The sequence below is a fragment of the Phalangium opilio genome, unplaced genomic scaffold (genome assembly GCF_054372755.1).
Source record: "Phalangium opilio isolate 3A_F unplaced genomic scaffold, DU_Popi_V2 ptg000070l_1, whole genome shotgun sequence".
NCBI classification, from domain to species: domain Eukaryota; kingdom Metazoa; phylum Arthropoda; class Arachnida; order Opiliones; family Phalangiidae; genus Phalangium; species Phalangium opilio.
Window position 1 is genome coordinate 11318927 of NW_028324182.1, and position 19461 is coordinate 11338387.

The 19461-nt window shown below is 35.2% G+C and overlaps 4 protein-coding genes across 4 annotated transcripts; all 4 read right to left on the reverse strand.

Annotated features, from left to right (window-relative positions):
• Positions 1 to 1727: 1727 nt before the first annotated feature.
• On the reverse strand, positions 1728 to 10968 carry LOC149661624 (dixin-like). Its single transcript, XM_089843868.1, has 15 exons — positions 10562 to 10968; positions 10311 to 10436; positions 10004 to 10235; positions 9083 to 9381; positions 8885 to 9006; positions 3659 to 3751; positions 3506 to 3586; positions 3378 to 3431; positions 3214 to 3306; positions 2936 to 3058; positions 2699 to 2869; positions 2554 to 2638; positions 2357 to 2480; positions 2158 to 2266; positions 1728 to 2081 (listed from the first exon to the last, which is right to left on the reverse strand). The coding sequence occupies exons 1-15, from the start codon at positions 10773 to 10775 to the stop codon at positions 2010 to 2012; spliced, it is 1998 nt and encodes a 665-aa protein (XP_089699994.1). The 5' UTR covers positions 10776 to 10968; the 3' UTR covers positions 1728 to 2009.
• A 2137-nt stretch (positions 10969 to 13105) lies between these two features.
• LOC149661625 (protein white-like) lies at positions 13106 to 16097 on the reverse strand. The gene is made up of 14 exons (XM_089843794.1): positions 15978 to 16097; positions 15675 to 15910; positions 15420 to 15593; positions 15111 to 15358; positions 14869 to 15054; positions 14682 to 14793; positions 14475 to 14606; positions 14325 to 14411; positions 14200 to 14257; positions 14061 to 14138; positions 13885 to 13990; positions 13728 to 13828; positions 13313 to 13383; positions 13106 to 13240 (listed from the first exon to the last, which is right to left on the reverse strand). Exons 1-14 carry the CDS (start codon positions 16093 to 16095, stop codon positions 13142 to 13144), a joined length of 1806 nt encoding a protein of 601 aa, XP_089699920.1. The 5' UTR covers positions 16096 to 16097; the 3' UTR covers positions 13106 to 13141.
• Positions 16098 to 16607: 510 nt separating this feature from the next.
• Positions 16608 to 18157, reverse strand: LOC149661626 (protein white-like). Its single transcript, XM_089843869.1, has 9 exons — positions 17978 to 18157; positions 17778 to 17909; positions 17630 to 17716; positions 17501 to 17558; positions 17364 to 17441; positions 17200 to 17305; positions 17018 to 17118; positions 16874 to 16947; positions 16608 to 16797 (listed from the first exon to the last, which is right to left on the reverse strand). Exons 1-9 carry the CDS (start codon positions 18086 to 18088, stop codon positions 16705 to 16707), a joined length of 840 nt encoding a protein of 279 aa, XP_089699995.1. The 5' UTR covers positions 18089 to 18157; the 3' UTR covers positions 16608 to 16704.
• LOC149661627 (protein scarlet-like) lies at positions 18115 to 19423 on the reverse strand. The gene is made up of 7 exons (XM_089843795.1): positions 19300 to 19423; positions 19005 to 19240; positions 18868 to 18939; positions 18709 to 18807; positions 18413 to 18657; positions 18244 to 18348; positions 18115 to 18181 (listed from the first exon to the last, which is right to left on the reverse strand). The coding sequence occupies exons 1-7, from the start codon at positions 19421 to 19423 to the stop codon at positions 18115 to 18117; spliced, it is 948 nt and encodes a 315-aa protein (XP_089699921.1).
• Positions 19424 to 19461: the final 38 nt, after the last annotated feature.

The following is a 19461-nucleotide window of genomic DNA, read 5'->3' on the forward strand; positions in this document are numbered from 1 at the left end:
CCACTCGGAGAGGTAATATTTTGGCTTTCCCAACTTGTTAGAAATTCATTTTATTATTATTATACGTAGGCAGGCTATAATTACAATTTGTAATCGAGTAATTTCGTTGTACTTGTATAGAGAGAGGCTCGGCCAATAAAAGAGTCTGCCCAGCATAGACTGATTGATAAGGTTAAAGGAACGTTTAAATTTTTTTTAGATATTCATCACCGTCTTTAATTGCCACTAGAGTAATTGATCGCTGAGAAGAAAAAAATGCTACTAGACCTTTCCAGTTATTGGACAGGTACATTTTTTGTTCGAAGTAATTTGGCAATAATAATATTAATAAGAAAAAAAGGGGGGGGTGAATATTTTTAATTTATAACGCGTGTAGGTAAATTGGCCACCGTTTTACTTTTCGTTACTTCGTTTGCTATATTTATATATAGCTTGGGAAAAACGGTAGCCACGATAGTGATCTTAACTTACGGGTGGGCTCAACAGTCAGGATTTAGGACCGTCAAAAAATCGACCGCGAGAGCAATCACGAATTTATCTATTTTTTAACCGAGGGATGGGATAATACCGGGTTGAAATTCAATTTAACAAAGTGTATTTAAGGTACTGGTCTCGACAAGTGTCCGATCTTTCGTTGGTATCCCCCTTTGTTCGTCGTTGGGCTACTCGTCGCGTTCGTGGGTAGCATTCCTTCGTCCCATTTGGCGATTACTTCGGAGATAGCCTACCTACTTCAGTATAACAATCCCCTGCCCATTTTCAAAAAAAAAGATTCGGAAACAAATGACCTGTCGTTTGACTAGCGCCACTCAACCACAAGTTTAGCGGTTTACGTTTCCGCTGCAGGCCTGGGTGTTCTAGAGAATAGATATCGTTTCGTGTGTGGGATGGAAATATTGTCCGAATTATGCATGGTGGTCATCTTCCAGGAATGAACAATTAAAGGGTTAATATTTGTGCTAGTCAGTTGGGTTTGGGAGGGCATTCTTCCCACATCTTTAAAGATTATCTTCTGTAGGAATTTATGAATTTCCTGTTTTGAGGAATGCGTTTTTCAGGTATAAGTTGGGTCCATCTGGTTCTGTCTTCGTCGAGGACCATTAGGAATTACGATTTATGTTTATGGTTTTGAGCTGAAAGTATGAAATGCTTGATATTATCTGACAGTGAAAAAGAGACCACTCGGACGGTGTGTAGGCCAGACTGAATCGAGTTTCAAATAGGATTTCCTCTTGGTTGATTTTTCCCATATAATGTTGGATCGATGAGAGACTAACGCCGTCTCGTTTCTTATATGCGAAACGATTTATTGCTTATTTTAAATATCATTAACTTTAACTAAATTTAATTTAATATCTAATTAAATATAATATTTTGCTCGAAATATCCGAAGGCTAGATATTTAATTCCCCTTCATTAGAGATTAAGGCTGGAAATAATTTTGACGTTAGATGGTTGTATGAACAAATGTTTTTGACTGTGACGTCAATTTTTTTACCTCATTCAAAAACAAGAATGCGAAAATCATGTAGTTTTTCGATAGCGCTAAACTAATTTTGCTATTTATGCCTGATTTAGGATCATTTCATGATAATTCAGGAGATAATATCGCTGATTTCATGAGGTTTATCCTAAAAAATTAATATTTGAAATTCAACTTGACCAATGATCGTAATTAAACATTTCGGAATATAAAAATGAAGTATACGCATTTTTTAATAATTTTATTTAGCTTTTTCATATTTTGGGTTTGATAGTATATTAAAAAATGTATTTTCAAATGCGGTAAACGTTACACATTATAAACCAGTCTTTCTATTATATACATCAAGAAAATTCAAAATCAGTACTTCATTAAGTATAAATCAGTCTGATATTTTGTAAATAATTTCGTGGGCGCGTGTTTACACTGGTCAGTCGTCATTTATCTTATAAATGCCACCATTGCCACGCACTGTGAGGTCACAAGTGCCTTACTTAAAGTTCATTGGCTTTATTAAAGTTCGGGGTTAAACATCATCTTCGACCCATCCAATTATTTTATTATCCCAACCAGGTAATATATCATCGTCATGTAAAACCTGACAATGACAAAAAAGAAAAAAAAATACTTATTAATGACTAATTAATAGTTTAAATTAGTTTTTCGAAACATACCTCTTCTTTTACCATTCCATAGTCGGGGTCTAACGTTTTAAAATGGAATCGAAATTGCCCAGGTCGATCAAACAATATTTTAAAGTCTCTTAACGTTACATCTCCGATTCTGTTAATTGATTTAAAGAAAGGTTAATCATTAAGATTAGATTTAGATATTCAATCGTTAGTTTATTAGTGAAGGAATAGAATTGGTTACTTCTTAGGTACGGTGGTTATGAAAGGGGTAGTAGATTTATTGAAAAAGTAAATGACTTTGGTGTGTCTTTCGATGTACGTCCGAGACTGACCACCTACGCTACTTGCTCCATAAACAGAACCCTCTGAAGTAAAATAGTATATTTAGTTCTAAATCAATTTCTTTTTATTTTAATGTTTAAAATTGGGATTATTTACCGCTGGTTGGACTAGTAGGGTTTCTTCTGGCGTGTTTTGAATCCATGTATAACCATTCTTTCGGGGATGTCCCATCCATGTCCATCTTAAGTAAGATTAGGTTTGAAACTCAACTGTTAAAAATTAACTAATAAGGATAAAATACTTGAAATGAGTTGTTTGCAATGGCTTCGGCTATCGAGACCCGCTCTAATAGGGTTGCCATGCTTTGTTCAATGGTGTCCAGCGTGTGCTGATTTGAATCGGTTGAGGAGAAACACTTTCTCAAACTGGAAAGGGCGTCTCTGACTATGAGTAATTGGGAATCTTGATGACCCTGCATGTGAAAATTGATTTAGAGATAAAGAATTGTCCGTTTCTTGGATGGCGTCCCATTTCTTACTCGCGATCGATAGGGTAAAGGTAGTAGGACATCTTGACTCTCTGCGGCGTCTTTCTTTTGTTCGTCTTCGCCTTCGTCTTCAACTCTCAGTCCATCTGCCTCCTCGTGATGAGGAGAAGTTGTCTGTAAGGTAACCTGGATTTTAATGGGGTTTCGTTCGAACTTTATTTACAAATGGGGCTAATCACTCTTGGATTACACTTAAGGATTACATGTAATCATTTTAGTACAGGCTGAGTGATTGGCCCCTCGACTCGAAAGTTATTATATTTCCTAACTCCATTTTGGATCCCAGTCTTCTGATTGGTTTTCGTTTTAGTTTCACCTCCTTTATAATCTTCTAATTTCTCCTCTAGTAATTGAATTTCGTCCTGTGCAATGGCAAGAATGGTTAAATCCATTATAAAACTACTTGAGTCCCTTAGAAAAAGCAATTTCTTACCCTTAATATTGCAATTTGACTTTCTTTCGTTTCCACTTGTTTCGAGAGAGTTTCCTACAAGATGCGTTGCAATTTTGTAGAATTAATAGAGAAACATGGCTCCATTTAAGCAAGTTAATTTTACTTACGTTTTCAAACCTCAGTCTTTCGTTTTCTTCTAAAATATCGGCAATGTGAAAGTTATCGTCTAATTTCAGTGATTTTATACCCTGCGATAATTAGAGAAATATTAATTAAATGATAAAGAAATAGATTGGTCAGTGAGTGTAATTTGAAATTACCATCCGCTCTGATCCTGATATGTTTTTAACTTTTTCGTCCACACGTATTCTTCCAGGGTGTCGATCATGGGGTCCTTTATAACCACGCATAAGCTACGAATAAAATATATGTTAATTACTTTTCATAAATCATAAATAATTAAAATTCAGGTATTGAAGAAATAATTTCGAAATATCTCCACGTAAATTAAGATCGTCAGAAGTTAAAAAAAAATAAAATAATAAAAAACTAAAAATTTATTGGATAATTATAATATTCAAGAGAATATTTTTTTCTCTAAAGTGATAAACCGGTCCTAACTCCCTAAATACTAGTTTTTTTCAAATTGAACACGAAAATGAAAGTAGTTTAAACAAGCTTCTTAAATCTATAAAACACCCACGAATAAATTTTTGAACATTTCTGTTTTTCTTCTTTATAGTTTAACAGACGTCCGGTGTGGTATTAACTGCTTAAATGCCAAAAAAAAAAAATGCTTGTCAGAAGTTAGGCGCGACTTTATAGATTGGGATTTCAAATGTTTCAAGTGTGACAAGGCGCGTCCGTTTTAAATTTGAAACGTTCAAACTATATACTCAAAAGGAAGAACTGCCCAAAAATAATAGAAATTATTTTTTTTAGGGGGGCATTTTGATTCAAAGTGGAATGTGGGTCAACCACTTCATTTCCCATCATCAGATTAATATGGAAAATCAAATTATATTTAATAGCCTCATGAATTATATAATTATATATCAGATATTAATATATTGAAGTAAATTATAGTCAATCCATTTTTATAAAGGCTGTTTTCAACGCGCTATATATAGTAAATTTTATATCTTTGACATAATGATTTTTCAGTAAAAATTCAATAATGACAAATGTACCATCCAACTTATGCACTTCGCAATGTAGAATTAATGAATTATAAATTATTAGACGGTATACTCAACATTAAGTTTCCCCTTACCTTGTACGCTAAATGATGCATGACTTCTGTTTCTTTTCTTTCTTTTTTTAATCCAAGATATATTAAGAATTTTCAGTTAAAATTTCCTGATTTTGTTGATATAGAGTGAGCACGTTGGTATGGCACCACACTGGGATCTTATTTGTAATTTTATATAATTTTTTCATTCACCACTTTTTAGTCATGGAATTGCATACGCGAACTATGCAATCACTCTACACGAACGATCGGGTTAATTTAAATTAACACATCTCTTCACTACAAAATTCTCTTATCTAGGTAATTTTCCTATCGCTTTCCCATTTATCCACGCTAATGAGATAGCCTCTGGGTTGTTGGCGATCGGTTTAAGACTCGAAATGGGTCGTTTTCTGGCTAAGAACCGAGCCAAACTAAGACCCAAACCAAACTCTGGCGTCGTCCGTACCGTTTTTGGAGTAATGCCAGAGTATTGTTTGGAAACTTTTGGGGTTGGTTAGCTTAAAATTTCCGCTACGTAACATCCCATTTAACCGTTTAGTTAATATTGAAACCCGAGACCCATATAGCGCGGGTAAAAACGGGATTTTATTACATACTATATCGGAAAAACTTGAATTTTAGTTTTTTTTCCCGCCCGACTTTGGTATATACCTTTACCTTACTAAACTCGGCAATGGCTTGAACATAAGGAACCTTTATCGACGATAAAGTCGATGTTTGATACACCGAAGCAACGTCTGCCGTGTATAAGAACCGAATGGACTTTGAAATAACTGATAACGAAATGATAAAAATACAAAATACAAAATAAAATCTGCTCGAGTGAACTTCCTCGATGGGTGAAGAGTTTTTAGTCGCCCCAAAGCTCTTAACATCAACGTTTGTGTATTACGTCAAATTATGAGGATTCTCATTGGTTTAGAACAGAGACATGTAGGGGAAAGTTTAAAGTCATCATACCGTTATTCGAATTAGAAATAATAGGGGAAACGGTGGTTTTGGGGGATAATATAAAGGTATACGGAAGCTTCAGGTGCATTAGCTGTTATTTTTAAACACTTCATTCACCCTGTGTACGGTCGAACGCACGCGCCTCATTGTTTTAGATTTAATTTATAAGGTATGCTCAGAATTCAATAGAGGCAAAGGTGGGATAGTGTATCGATGTAGTTTTATACTCGAAGCAAACTGCGATTGATTTGATTTATATCCAAAGTTTTAGTTCAATAAAAGGTCGAGGCACTTTTACACGCTCTTAAACTTGTAATGATGCTACAAAATAGGTCTAAGTATAATACTATATTAAAGTTAGGGATTGTTAGGTCATTAGTAGATTGTGGTTGATTATTTATTTCATGATCCCTGGGTTGGATAATGCTTAAAATGGCGAGAAAAAGCATCAGTGCGTGACAGATAACCTTGGTTTTTCACAAGATGTGAAATTGCTGGGAAAAGTATATAAAATTTATAAATTTTCCCACCTGTTTCTTAGATGGATCTCTTAATTTTTGAAGTTATAATGGGAAATTTTCAGCTTGGTTTTTTGTATGATATGAACACTAAGAGCTTTACAGATGATTATTTTATGGGGCTTTAATCCTTTTGTGGTTATAGCTTTTGCAATGTACAACCGTCCGTAAACACCACGCTTGACTGATTCGTTCAAAATATTGAAATATTTTGATCGCTTTATGTAAGTGTTTTGGCCCTTAAGTTTAAAATGAATAATACAAATTTTGCAACACATCTACTATTAACAAATATTAAGCCTTGTCAGTATTATAATTGCAAATGCAACCTGATGCAGGCGTTACTGTTAAAATGATGAAATGGTTTGTGTGTTTTTTATTTTTTTTTGTTTTTTCCTGAAACACCTGGTCTGTAAAACCTCTTCGCATTCAACTGTCGTTTATATTGGGACACGTGGACATTTCTATTAGCCATTAGAATATATATTTGGTTTAATTTAAAGGGAATTTTAATGAGGTATTTATTCAATGACCTACTAATCAGGCATTATAAAACTTTCTTGGACATCATGTCAAAAATAAAAAAATAAATATCTAAGAGTAAAAGGAAGAGATGGGAGCCATTGTGTTTAAACCAGTTTGGTACTTAATTTTTATGAGAATGGTTTAATATGTTTTTATTTTCAGGTTTAGTAATAAACCTCTACATTGTATTTTGAAAGCAAGCTCAGGTGACGTAAATTGTTTGTAAAAGTCATGAGTGCAGGATTATAAGTTAATTTTTGAATTATTCCAGACAAAAATCATACCCTTAAAAAATCTATCTTTGGGCTTATGAAATTATAAAATCTAAATTCTGCCAACTTTCGTAAATAAAAATATAGGCCTAATTTTTATTTTTAAAAAAAGGAAAAAATCAGGTTTTCGTTAAGTACTGATTAGTTTCTATCTATACCTGTTTTTAAAAGAAAAATTCTAAAAACTCCCCCAATATCGTAAAAATATACCCAAGAATGCGGATGAGATTTCTAGATTCCTGCTTGTATCATAAACTATAACCATCCTTAAATTCGCATTTTCTGTTTCTCACCCTCTTCTCATGTAGAAAACACAATGAAAATGAAAGTATAATTTACTCGAAAAGTTATAAGGGGAATATAAAAATATAACCGGTTTTCAGATATATTTTAGCGATAACGAAGAATATCTATGCGCCTTACCAGGATTTTACATAACTTTTAATATAATACTCCTCATTCGAGTAAAAAGAAAAAAGGATCACCTTAGATAATAGCGTTTAATTTCTTCCTGAAGGGATATATATTTCCTCCCTCCTTAGAAGATTTCTCACGTGGTTTCGAGTTAAGAATTATTTAATTTTCTTGAGGGGTAGATTACGGGATAAGAAAACTTGTTGGTTAAGGGTCGACAAGTTTTTTTTTCTTTCTTCTTCTCCATAATAATGGATAATAATACGGATTTTGTAAAATGAGAAAATCACGCTTGTTACATAAATTGATGATTATCTCGTGACAATCGGATTTAAACTTACTAGGCTAATCGAAAAGGAGGAATTGATTTTTTTAAAGTAGGCCTATATACCATATTTCAATAATTTTCTATGGGTCACACTCACACAGTCCAATAAAATTAACCCCGTGGTCTCGGTTGTCTTTCTCTGGGGCCTGCTCAATTTTATCTGGCGACTCGATCAATTTTTCCCTGTTAAGTTAAATTTTCCCTCCGCATCGATCATCTTTCCCTGCATCTCAGTCATTTTTCCCTTGATCTTTATCATCTTTCCCCCTTGATCTTTATCATCTTTCCCCCTTGATCTTTATCATCTTTCCCCCTTGATCTTTATCATTTTCCCCTTGATTTTAATCATCTTTCCCTGCATCTCACTAATATTCCCTTGGTCTTATACATATTTAATATACATTATCTTCGTCTGCATTAATTTAACAGCAAACCCCGACTGACTTACTCGTTACCATTACTCTCAATTCTGAATGGGAATCATTCCACACGGATCATATCCTTCAGAATAATGGGTGTATAAACCTCGAAACTAGTTCTTAAATATTATATATCTTCCGTTGAATTGTTTAGACCGTGCATGTCAGTCTCTTAATGACGCGTGATTGTAGAATCATAGTGAGAAGGTCAGTATGCTTCTATAACTATTGTATAACAGAACTTAATCTATAATACCGGGAAGTTTTCCCTCGAGAAAATGTATTATCAAGCGTCCAAAACCCCTTTTATAAATCGCTTAGCACACATGATGCACTCCTTCTCAATCTTTGTACATACAAGACCTTTATAATTTATCGTACCGTGGAACGGAGTCAAGTTCAATTACTAGCGCCGCTTTAAAAGCCAAACAGCCACCGAGTTCAACGCTCCGTTTGCCTCGTGATTAAAAGGTAGACCTCCGTATTTGAAAAAAATAAAACTGAATTTTCCACTCCGAATAACATTTACTTTAAAAACCCAGACTAAACTGATAAAAATGTTTTAGAAAAATATTTGACTAGACCCTACCGTAACTTTGAAATATGTTAATATGTCGCCATTTCCTTTACAAGTTATGGAAACGCTCTAAATATTAACAGGGGGAAACAAAAATTTGCATATACGACAAACGAAGGTGACTAAAAATATATAAATATTTCGCTTTTCGCTTTCGGTTTACGGTAAATGCTTTTACGTTTTATAATACGGGCGATTGCGCTTCATCGAGCTTGTCCTATTTATAATTGTCACACCCGCCATGGTTGATGATAAAAGGGGGTATTTAAAATTTATACTGGACTTACCACGTCTCGTAAATAGAGCAGTTGTTTCCTAGCTTTGACAACATCTTCGGCGATGGACTTTCTCTCTTCTTCCCAAATTTTTTCTTGATTCGAGTTGGTTGTTTTGACACTCAGGGTAGAACCTGTTACGAGATGAGAGACGAATAATGTTTAAAAATAGCGGTTCAATCATAAGGAAAGAATCGAAAGAGATAATACCGTTTGCTTTGGAATGTTTTCCTCCGTTTAAGAGGCGACAGCAGTTCATGTCCCGTTCTTGGGATGATGGGGTTGAATTTCCGTTCCGGATAACTTGAGCGGCCGGATCGCGTCCATCAATTTCCGAACTTGTTGAGCTATCTTTTTCGTTTAGTAGTGAAGTAGTACTCCTTTCTTCTAACACGAGTGGAGTAACGGCTCGGCTCTTGGGCGGGGTTACCTTACAGCTAGTAACTCGTATGACGGTGGAGCTTTTCTGACTTATTGCAATATCGCCGCTAAAATTTTCGTTCGACTCGCTACGCTCACCACCAGGGTTGGAGAGAATTGGAGAACATATTGAAAGAGAAACGAAGTTATTTCACTTAAAACTCGTCCGTCGTTACTTAGTTCGCTATGCGTTTCGATTTGAAAATGAAACAGTCGCCGCTTTTTCTCCTAAGATTGATGTAAACTTTTCTTTATCCTTTAACATTTCGAAACCGGTTTCGACACACGTATTACATGGGCAAAATCGCTGAGCGAGAACAGTATTAAAGGTCGATTTACCGAAAGCTCTCCTTACCCCATTACCCCTCCTCTAGACTTTTATTACAACAGAAGCACATCAAACCGAAAGCCATCTCCGTCTTACCCATTAATACCCAAAAAATGTTTAACCATACATCCAATGGGCATGACGCGAGAGTTTCATTAAATGTTTAGTACTTCACGCTCATTCACTTTTGACTAAACAAAATTCGAGAGGTAAAAGCAAATACTCTAACACACATTCGTTCGCATTCCAGTCATGTATTTTCCACTTCACTACCACCCTCTTGTTTTGATTAATCGTTTCACGTGACCAAGTCAAGAATATGATGGTTTTTAAAGCCTAAATCACGATGAAAATGATTATAACAATTTTTAAAGAAATCCTACCCGGTCTGGTTGGTGTTGTTGTTGTTGACTTTGTTGACGACCCCGACCGGAAGTCGTTGTTGGGCCCTGAAGACTCCGTTAGGCTTTTCCGGTTGAACCTTTATGTTCGATTCTTGATTGGCGTTCCAGACGTTGTTGGGATTGATCTTCTTTTGTACGCTGCTGGGCTTGAAATGCGCTGCCACCGCGTGAATTAGTTGAAGTACTCGTCTCAAGTCTCCCTCTAATATACCTTTAATTCCCAGCGGATGATGAGAACTAGTTTTTTACCATAAATTATTCGAGGGTCATTTTAAATAACACTTACCCGCGGCTGAAGCTTCGGGGATATTCACTTTACTGTTCGTTAAATGGAGTATCAATCGTTCCACATTTTTTCGTCTGGCCAGTAACGTGCAGGGAGCTTCCTCGAGATCTGGTACTTTCTTACCCCCTAAAAAATATAATGATTCACCGTATATTCGAGAGATTTTAGAATTAATTTTTTCATTGTTATCCCCGGGTATGTTTCAATTATTGCAATTAAAGTTAAAGAGAGAAACCGGAAGAACGACTTACCAAGGATTTCGACTAATTGCGCTAGGGCAACTCCGTCCTGTAAATCCGTTCTCAAATCTAAAACTCTTCTGTAACCCGCTTTTTTGCGCAACTGAGAGTTCATCCAGGATATATAGGCTTGCAGAAGAGCCTGTGGAAGATACGTCATTGGTGCCTGCGCCTGTGTTTTACTATTATTACTCGAAACGCGAGAGAAGCCTGAATTATATTCCATTATGATATTTTATGGAGTGCTTAAAAGAGGCCTGCATGCTTAGGCTACAACGTTAAGGAAGGAAATCGTCCAATTACCGTCCATTCCTGCCACGACATTGTACAGGTTGCAGCCCCGTTTCCCGTCGCCTCCACAGCAACGTTACTCGGACTATTTTCCCCTTCTCGCATTTCTTCTTTTGGGAACCTTGACAAAAAACACCTGCTTGCTTTCGAAACAATGACAAACGAAGAAAAAAAGAAATCAAACAAGAATTCGGTATTAAACGGCGTCGTTGTAAATAAAATCTTGACACCCCTATAGCCAGAAACTCCTTGTTATTTCCTTTTGGCGCGAATCACTAGCTGGTACTATCGTTTAACGTAAACAAACGTCTGTCTCAATGACAATTTAATAGAGGAAAGTTTCCGCACTATATTTTCACGGTTAGGTTAGTACGTTTGGTAATATTTAAAAGAGTTCTAGGTCTTTTTTTAATAAAAACTATCATTGAAATCTCAATTTATGTCATATTTGACATGAACTGCAGGGCCATTGACATATTTACTTTCACCGTGGAGCATATTTCCGTTAGTTCGGATTAATCAAAACTTCTTCGTTAGAGTACCGTCTTTGCCATTTGAAGAATCGTCTTCAAACTAAGAACATATCATGCAGAAATGAGAATATGAACTTACTTGAAATGGAGCTCTTTTCAAACTGAACAATTAACTCGAATGTCTCTCTCAATTGGTATTTAACCGATTCAGTCCAACGCGCCGCGACTCTTAATCATAACGCACCACGAAACAATGAAAGCACGTTTGAAAAAAATCAGCCACTCATTAAATGGCAATGAAGTATTAAAGACCAAATAGCGTACGATATCGTTTAAACGTCTTCGGTAGCTGAGAGAGAAATGTTTTTAATTTTTCCCTCTTTGTAATTGACCCGTTATTCCACTTTGCTCCGGATAAAAAATGGAAGAAAACTCGTCCAATCTTCAGTCTTCAGGGTACTTGATGCTCTTCTTAAATGAAGAATCGTTTCTTATCTTTCGCCTCGGGATTATTTAAGTTCCGTTTCCAATGTATAAATACCGGTATTAATTATTGTTTTTAATTGCCAGTGTTTATGGTTTAGATTCCCGCATCTAATTCCCCCATAGCGGTAGGGCAATAACTAAAAATATCCCGTTTGTCTTAAGGTTATCACGTTAGAAAATCAAGGCATTCGCGCGTTTTACCGTTCTTGTCTATTCCCTAGAGCTACCGTGTCTTCGCACTCTTAGCTTCTGGAATAGAAGATGGGTTTGAGGATTGGAAAAGAAAAATGTCTTAGGCGATCCGACTTAATCGACGGTAGCACGCGAACGTTGCACCGTTTCCTCCTGACCGTAGTAGTAGTGTTTTTCTTTATATTATAGTTAAGTTTCATGGGATAGATTCTGAAAAGAAGGGAGGGTAACGTCATAAGTAATTCGACTCGGTTTCTTATTCGTAAATCGTTCATTCGCTCTCCTACACAAAAAGTAACGCGCTGTAAGTTTCAAGGTATAGAGTCTACACGCAACTTGAAGCCAAAAAAAAAAAATAGAAATTAGGTTTTGAGGAAGATACGGTTCAGTCCACCATCCGTGTACCGTGAAGTCCTTTTTTTCTTTACAGAACTTTTTTTATTTGAAATTTACTCTCCGTGGTGAGTTTAATCGAGCTGCGACGATATTTTTCAGTTTAAGTTTTGAGTACTGGTCAAAGTTATGTCGTATGGTTTATTTTATCTGATTGAAATTGTATAAGGAATACCTGGCGGCGTGACACAAGCTTAGATGTGTTTTTACTTATACCATAGTGGGTGGTAGTTCATTACGTACCGTAAGAATCCGTGGGGTAAGTTTGGATAGCTTTGGGAACCACCCAACTATATAGTATACTGTCGCGATTTCAAACAATGCATTAAGATGGTCTCTTACTACAAATCCTTGCGTATGAGAAGCCGGACGTCTTGACGTGCCGTTTTTAATATAAGGAAAAAATATTGTATTTTATTCAATGAAGACAATATAATTTGGTATCATTAGACGCCCATATATTAATGTAAAACATTCGCGAAGAATTTCTGGTACATGTTGTACAAGACGGCTAAGGTGACGCGCCTACATTGTAGTACACCAATACATGGCCTTCTGTTACTCATTACTTAAAAATCATAGAAACAATTTTTTTTTTTAAATTAAACCTTTATTTGAAATCCATTGTTTCGTAAATTGTCACAATTTTTCAAGAAAGTAATTTACGAGGAAACAAGCTTATTCGTGAAAAATAATTTAACGTTGTTGTGGGTGGAATGATGATAGATAGAACATAGACGCTACTGGGCGTTGCGCTTCACTTGCTCTTGACTTTGAACAGGAGGATTAAGTAAACAAGACACTTGGTGACAATAATCAGCGTTAGTATGCACGTAATGTCTCTGTACACATTTTCCTGTTCAGATAATGGACAAATATGGTTATTTAGTAATGGTTTCTCTTGTTCTCGGCTGATTATTCTATATACTTCGTAAGAATATTGTTTTAAAATATCTCTTCCGTTTTTGAAACACGTGGATGAGTCTGATGCTTCGCATTCTGTAAAAATGTTTAAGGCGTGTTAGAAAGGCTTTGTTTTGCTCGCAATAGGCATAAGATCATAAAATATGTTCGATAAGTTTGTCACTGGTTACTACTGAGAGCTTGTCATGAAGTGAAGTAAGTCATAAATTCGAGGTAAAGCGACGCCTGGTGAGGCGCTGTCAAAGGCTTAATACAGACTAAATAGGACCTAGATGGACTGCAAAATTAACAGGGTGTAGTCAATTCTCGGTTCCGTCGTTCTCGAACTAGCTCGAGCTGTAAGTCTCTAGCATTACGACGTATATGTAGCGTCATACTTATGGAACATATCTTATAAACTTATGATAATATTAACTGACTTATTGCCTGAACATCACTCCATTGGTTGACCATAATAGATTCAACAGCGTAAAATACGGGAAATAGGTATTTTGTCCAGGAGATATACCACGGAAATGAACTGAAAGGTCAAATTATTAATGATTCCATTCTCTATCCCAATTTTCTGAACTGTACCTGAACTTGATTGAATATCCAGTAACGACTCTTTGGTAGTTAAAAAACAGGCTGGCAGTTACGTTAAAAGCTCGGATTCCAGGAAACAGTGACCTTAAAAGATCGCCTGTTTCCAACGTGCAATTACAATATTACGCGTTATATAAAAGTCAACGCATTTAAATGGAGGCGCTTACCAGCTGCGGAACCCGCGAAGTTAGACAAAAATAGAACTACCACGAAGAACACGTGCTTTTCAAACGTTTCTTGAAGCCCTGATTTAAAAATTGATCTAATTTTTAGTCTATTTCGAGGGTGGTTAGTAGGTGTTTATACCTATACTCCAATAGATAATTGAGGTGAGAATTAGAGTATCAAAGGCGCAATAAAGTGCCTGAAAGCAATATAAATTAACTTATATAAACTGAAGTATTAGAAGAACAAATCATATTTTACTTTACATCAATAATGGTTTTAGTAATCATGTACGATGAAATATTGTAGAGTCTTGCCTTGTGATCGCTTATAATGACGGCTTCATCAAAGCCCTGAAATTGTTTAAAATTATTACTTTTTCTAACGCGAGTTTTTATTCAAATTTTCAGTCTTACGAAGCCAGAAATGATTGAAAATTGACTTCCCAATGTTCTGGCTACTTCACCGACGGCTCCTACTAGGTTTTTAGCACCAATATCCGTTAATTGTTGGTTCCAAAAGAGGCAACTCATACTCAGTGCGAGAGCCTATAACGAAACATATTTTAGTTCCTATTAATTTAAATTAACATCAAACTATCAAGCTTTGATCAGATGCTTAACCAGTGATCGATAGGAGTTTTTGAACATGTATTTAGGCGATCGAAATGTTAGGAGAAGCTCCTTCCACGTGAGGACTCGTATTTGGTTGAAAGTTGGCGTGAAACATTTCATTCTGAAGGAGATGTAGTGGTTGTTTTTTCTCTCATTAGTTTGATAGTAAACAAACTGCTTATGTAGACATACGTACTTCTCGTAGTAGTTCTCCTGTTCCATTGTTTTCACTGTCGTTTCAAATGAGTTAATCAGGTTTTGATATTCGTCACATATCATCTCGACTCTGTCTTTGGTCGCGACTTCATTTTCATTGCAATAACTCGTGTGTTTTAATAGAAAGTCACACGGGTTGAAACCGTTTGGACATCTCAACCCAAATCTACCAAACAAATTTAACGTTTTATTCTGTCTAATTTTCATTTCTTTCGTTGTTACCTTTCTTCAAAGAATCTCAAAGCTAACGGTATTTTTCCTTGGTACGCTACTCTCCCTAAAGGCGTTAATAGCAGGATTTCGTCGAGATAATTGAGAACAGTCGATGAAGGTTGGTGAATGCTACAGATTGCGCAAATATTCCTGTTTTTAACTAATTTCTTGAGGATTGAGACGCATTCTTTGGCGGCGAAACCATCTAGACCCGTCGTAGGTTCGTCCAAGAATAGGAACTTTGTATCGCCCAAAATCTGTTAAGACAAAAACGATGTTAGGCTAAAATCAAATATTAAATGATTGATGCTTCATTACCTCACTGGCAAAAATCAACCTTCTCATTTCGCCACCGGAAAGTGTTTTCGTGATACCATTCTCGCCAATTTTAGTGTTTTGAACGTGTAGTAAACCAATCTCTTCCAATAGGCTTGCCACGGAGTCGTTTAGATCCATATTTCCTAACTTGTTTTTGGGTACTCTCAGCGAAAACTATTTGTAATTGGTTTAAACAGAAGTTAATAGTATTTAAGATAACGAAAGTAGCGCTCTAAGTAGGGTATAACTACTCACTTGGTACCACAAGTACTCTTTGACTGTCATTTGCGGGATCAACTTTTTGTATTGTTTTAAAAAGGACGAGTTATTCCGAAGAATTTTTTTACCATCTTTTCCATTAACGGTAATGATCCCCTTTACGGAGTAACGTTTATTGATTGTCCTGGACAGGGCTTCCAATAGCGTTGTCTTTCCTGATCCACTTGAGCCAACCACGGCTAACAGTTTCCCAGATCTCGCTTCTCCACTAACTTAAATGTGGCATATTTTGTCTTAATCTGTGTTTGTCGTTGTTAAGGAAACTTATTGCCGACTTACCTTTATCAAGAATGATCTTTTTAACGTTATCTTTCTTAAAAATTGATCGACTTTTCAATGTAACCTGTACTTCAATATTTTTCCACGCGAGGATGTCTCCCTTTTCATTAACTAGCATAATGTTTTGTATCCTATCTCCACCGAGTTTTCCCGTCGAATGCCAATCTATTTACCTGTATGCTCTAGAGTGAAAGTTCTTCATACTCCTACATAGATGTGAGATCAAGCTACTGCTACCTATAAGCGCGGAAGACCTACTTTCACTTTTATTTTGAAAACTCTCATACGGCAGTCTTAAACGATAAATTACTTGAATTTTAGAATAATTTTAATATTAAAAATAATACTTCAATTCTTTTTATATTAAAAATTATATTTCAATTCTTCTATTATTGAAAAGTATGCTTCAATTCTTTTGATATTAAAAATTATGCTTCAATTCTTTTAATATTAAAAATAATACTACAATTATTTTAATATTAAAAATAATAATACAATTCTTTTAATATTAAAAATAATAATTCAATTCTTTTAATATTAAAAATGATACTACAATTCTTTAATGTTAAAAATTATACTACAATTCTTTTAATATTAAAAATGATACTACAATTCTTTTAATATTAAATTGCATTCTATATTTATTAATGTACAAGGTTTTTTTTTTAAATTCAGGTACTTTTAACTAAAAACGGGTGCAAACGACATGGCGCCAAATATTATTTGATTACTTAGTTGCCTTTATAAACAAAATATAAACTAACATTTTCCCGCACAAAAGTAGAGCACAACAACATTCAATATCGAAGTACAGATGTTTCTAAATTCACAAAATTTTAGAATTATTGGTCGTTTCCCTAATTTATTTTTAATTAATATTTAAACTCATGACTTACACCATCGAATGAAAATTTTCTTAAAATATCTGGACCACTCTTAAAACACAAACTATCAATTTTCTGTTCGCAACCTGAAATAAATTTTAATTAGTTTTTTATTATTTTTCTTAATTAATGAGAAATTTATTAATTTAAAATTACTCAATGATTTAATATCATTCCATTGATTTATCATGACGGCCTCGGTAGAGTAGTATATGTAAAATAGGTATTTTAGCCATGAAATATAAGGGGGAATTGAGCTGAGGGAAAAGAATAATGCATATTAAAAATATTGGATCAAAATTCAATTTGTTAATTAAATATTAAATTGAATAACTTGCCTTAATTCGATATAAAATCCATTGTATATTCGAGTGAAATATCCGCTGAATAATGTCAATTCTACAAAATGAGGGATATTTGGTGCTACCATCCGAAATAATTCTCCTGAAGCAATACGAATCATGAATTAAACTTTTAAAAACATGAATCATTTTGCGTTTACCTGTGGTGCTAGCGGTTATATTGGATAACACAATTATTCCTATGAATCTGGCCCATTTTTCAGCAGTTTGATCAAGACCTTAAAAATAGAAGTAAATTATTATATTTATTATTTGCGGTTTTAAGAACAAGTGTTACCAATGGCAAAGTAAATTGCGGTTGCTAGTACAACCGTATCCAAAATGCAATAGCTAATCTGTAGAAGAAAAAAAGGAATCCAATACATTTCGTAAGTTGGCAACTTGGTTGACATTTGCATATATTTACCTCGATGATTCCCCTTGAAATCATGTAGGAGTGGATAGAATATAATCTGGCTTTATGATCGTGTAATACTTTAACTTTATCGAGTCCCTAAAATGAGAAGAAAAAATCAACATTATGCAAAACGGTTTTTATGTAAAGTATTTCTTACAAATCCGCCGTTAAACATGTGTTGTAAAGCCAGTAGTCTGACTATTTCGCTGATTGCACCAGTTAGATTGTGAGCTCCCACGCTACTCAATGTCTGCTGCCAGAATATGCAACAAAAAGACAGTACAACCATCTTCATAGGAAATTAAAAATAAAGTCAAGTTGTGCCCTATTCCGAATAATACAAGTGAGATACTTAACAATAGTTCTGTTAGATTTTTTCCAAATGTCATTTGGAAATCGAAGGAACCATAGAAATTCCATCCATAACAATACTTTAATCTGGTTGATTGTCGACGTGGCATACTTCATTCCGTCCTTTTTCAAAAAGGCCGGGATCACGTTTGGTTCTGCACGACTATCTCCTTCATGTTTAAGAGTTTTTTCATACTCTCGACAGATAAGCTGATTAACAATTAAGAAATATTTACTAGTTAGTTACATTATCAAGTTAATTTCAAATTAACCATGCCTCCAATCTTCTAGAGGATTCCAAGTCTTTTCCATTCAGACTGATGTGTTTAAGAAAGAAATCGCAAGGGTTATAATTGTCAGGACATTCCAACCCGAATCTGTGACAAATTAGAACATTCTTGATATTTACTTCAGGGAAATGTTTTCCCCAAGTACCCTTACCCTTTGAAAAAGATCAGCGCTGATTGAACGTCTCCTTGAAAGGCTGGCTTTCCCAATGGCGTCATCAGTATTAGTTGGTCAAAATACATCAATGTCGAAGATGATGGCTGATGGATTGTACACAGAGCGCAGATATTTCTACTCGCGACTAGACGCTTTAAAATTGCGACGCATTCGTTGGCACCGAAACTGTCCAATCCCGTGGTTGGTTCGTCGAGGAATAAAAACTTCGGGTCTCCTAAAATCTAAAACAAAATTAACTCTAAAGACAACAACAATTGCCATCAAACACTAACTTCGCTCGCGAATGAGATTCTACGAATTTCACCACCTGACAAGGCTTTCACTTTGTCGTTGTTGCCTATGACAGTATTTTGAACACTTGTTAAACCAAGCTATAAAATAGGTAACATTTTTATCATCAGAAACTATCGCGCTACCGCACATTTACTTACTTCTTGTAGAAGGGTTTCAATTGTTCTGTTAGCATGGTCATCATCATCCCGTTTCGAAACTCGGAGGGAAAACTGTAGGATGGATATGTCCCTTAGGACCCTTACGATTTGAAAAATCCAAAAATCTTTATATTTACCTGGTACCACAAGTACTCTTTGACGGTCAGTTGAGGAATCAATGACGTAAATTGTCTTAAGTAGGAAGATTTGTTTTGAACTATTCTTTTCCCTTTATGTCCGTTAACAGTTATGGTCCCTGATACCGAATAACCTTTTGGAATTGTCCCTGATAGGGCTTCCAATAAGGATGTCTTCCCAGAACCACTACAACCAATTACAGCCACCATTTCCCCCGATTTAACTCGTCCATTGACTATTAAGATTTATGATTATAGTTTAGATACAACCGTCTTACTTTATAATATAAATTACCTTGGTTCAAAATAATTTTATTAATGTGACCATTGGTACTGTTTGTCCAGAAAAAGGACTTTTTGATTGGAGCCTTGACGGTTAATTCGTTCCAGCTTAGATCGTAGTTGTACCTTGTAGTCATTTCCTACCGTTTAATGTACAAATGGTAGTAAAACATGG

Excerpts from the sequence above, each read along its gene's own strand:
- LOC149661627 (XM_089843795.1), bottom strand. The coding sequence starts at position 19,423 with ATGACTACAAGGTACAACTACGATCTAAGCTGGAACGAATTAACCGTC. Across the intron at positions 19,241-19,299 it reads TAAAATTATTTTGAACCAAG|TCAATGGACGAGTTAAATCG; the intron begins GTAATTTATATT and ends AAATCTTAATAG. Across the intron at positions 18,182-18,243 it reads TCTAGAAGATTGGAGGCATG|CTTATCTGTCGAGAGTATGA; the intron begins GTTAATTTGAAA and ends ATTGTTAATCAG.
- LOC149661626 (XM_089843869.1), bottom strand. The coding sequence starts at position 18,088 with ATGAAGTATGCCACGTCGACAATCAACCAGATTAAAGTATTGTTATGG. Across the intron at positions 17,717-17,777 it reads ACATGTTTAACGGCGGATTT|GGACTCGATAAAGTTAAAGT; the intron begins GTAAGAAATACT and ends TTCTCATTTTAG. Across the intron at positions 17,559-17,629 it reads TTTCAAGGGGAATCATCGAG|ATTAGCTATTGCATTTTGGA; the intron begins GTAAATATATGC and ends TTTCTTCTACAG.
- LOC149661624 (XM_089843868.1), bottom strand. The coding sequence starts at position 10,775 with ATGGAATATAATTCAGGCTTCTCTCGCGTTTCGAGTAATAATAGTAAA. Across the intron at positions 10,437-10,561 it reads GCAATTAGTCGAAATCCTTG|GGGGTAAGAAAGTACCAGAT; the intron begins GTAAGTCGTTCT and ends TATATTTTTTAG. Across the intron at positions 2,082-2,157 it reads ATGGAATGGTAAAAGAAGAG|GTTTTACATGACGATGATAT; the intron begins GTATGTTTCGAA and ends TGTCATTGTCAG.
- LOC149661625 (XM_089843794.1), bottom strand. The coding sequence starts at position 16,095 with ATGCTAGTTAATGAAAAGGGAGACATCCTCGCGTGGAAAAATATTGAA. Across the intron at positions 15,055-15,110 it reads TTGAGATTCTTTGAAGAAAG|ATTTGGGTTGAGATGTCCAA; the intron begins GTAACAACGAAA and ends TTTGTTTGGTAG. Across the intron at positions 14,412-14,474 it reads TTTCAATCATTTCTGGCTTC|GGCTTTGATGAAGCCGTCAT; the intron begins GTAAGACTGAAA and ends AAACAATTTCAG.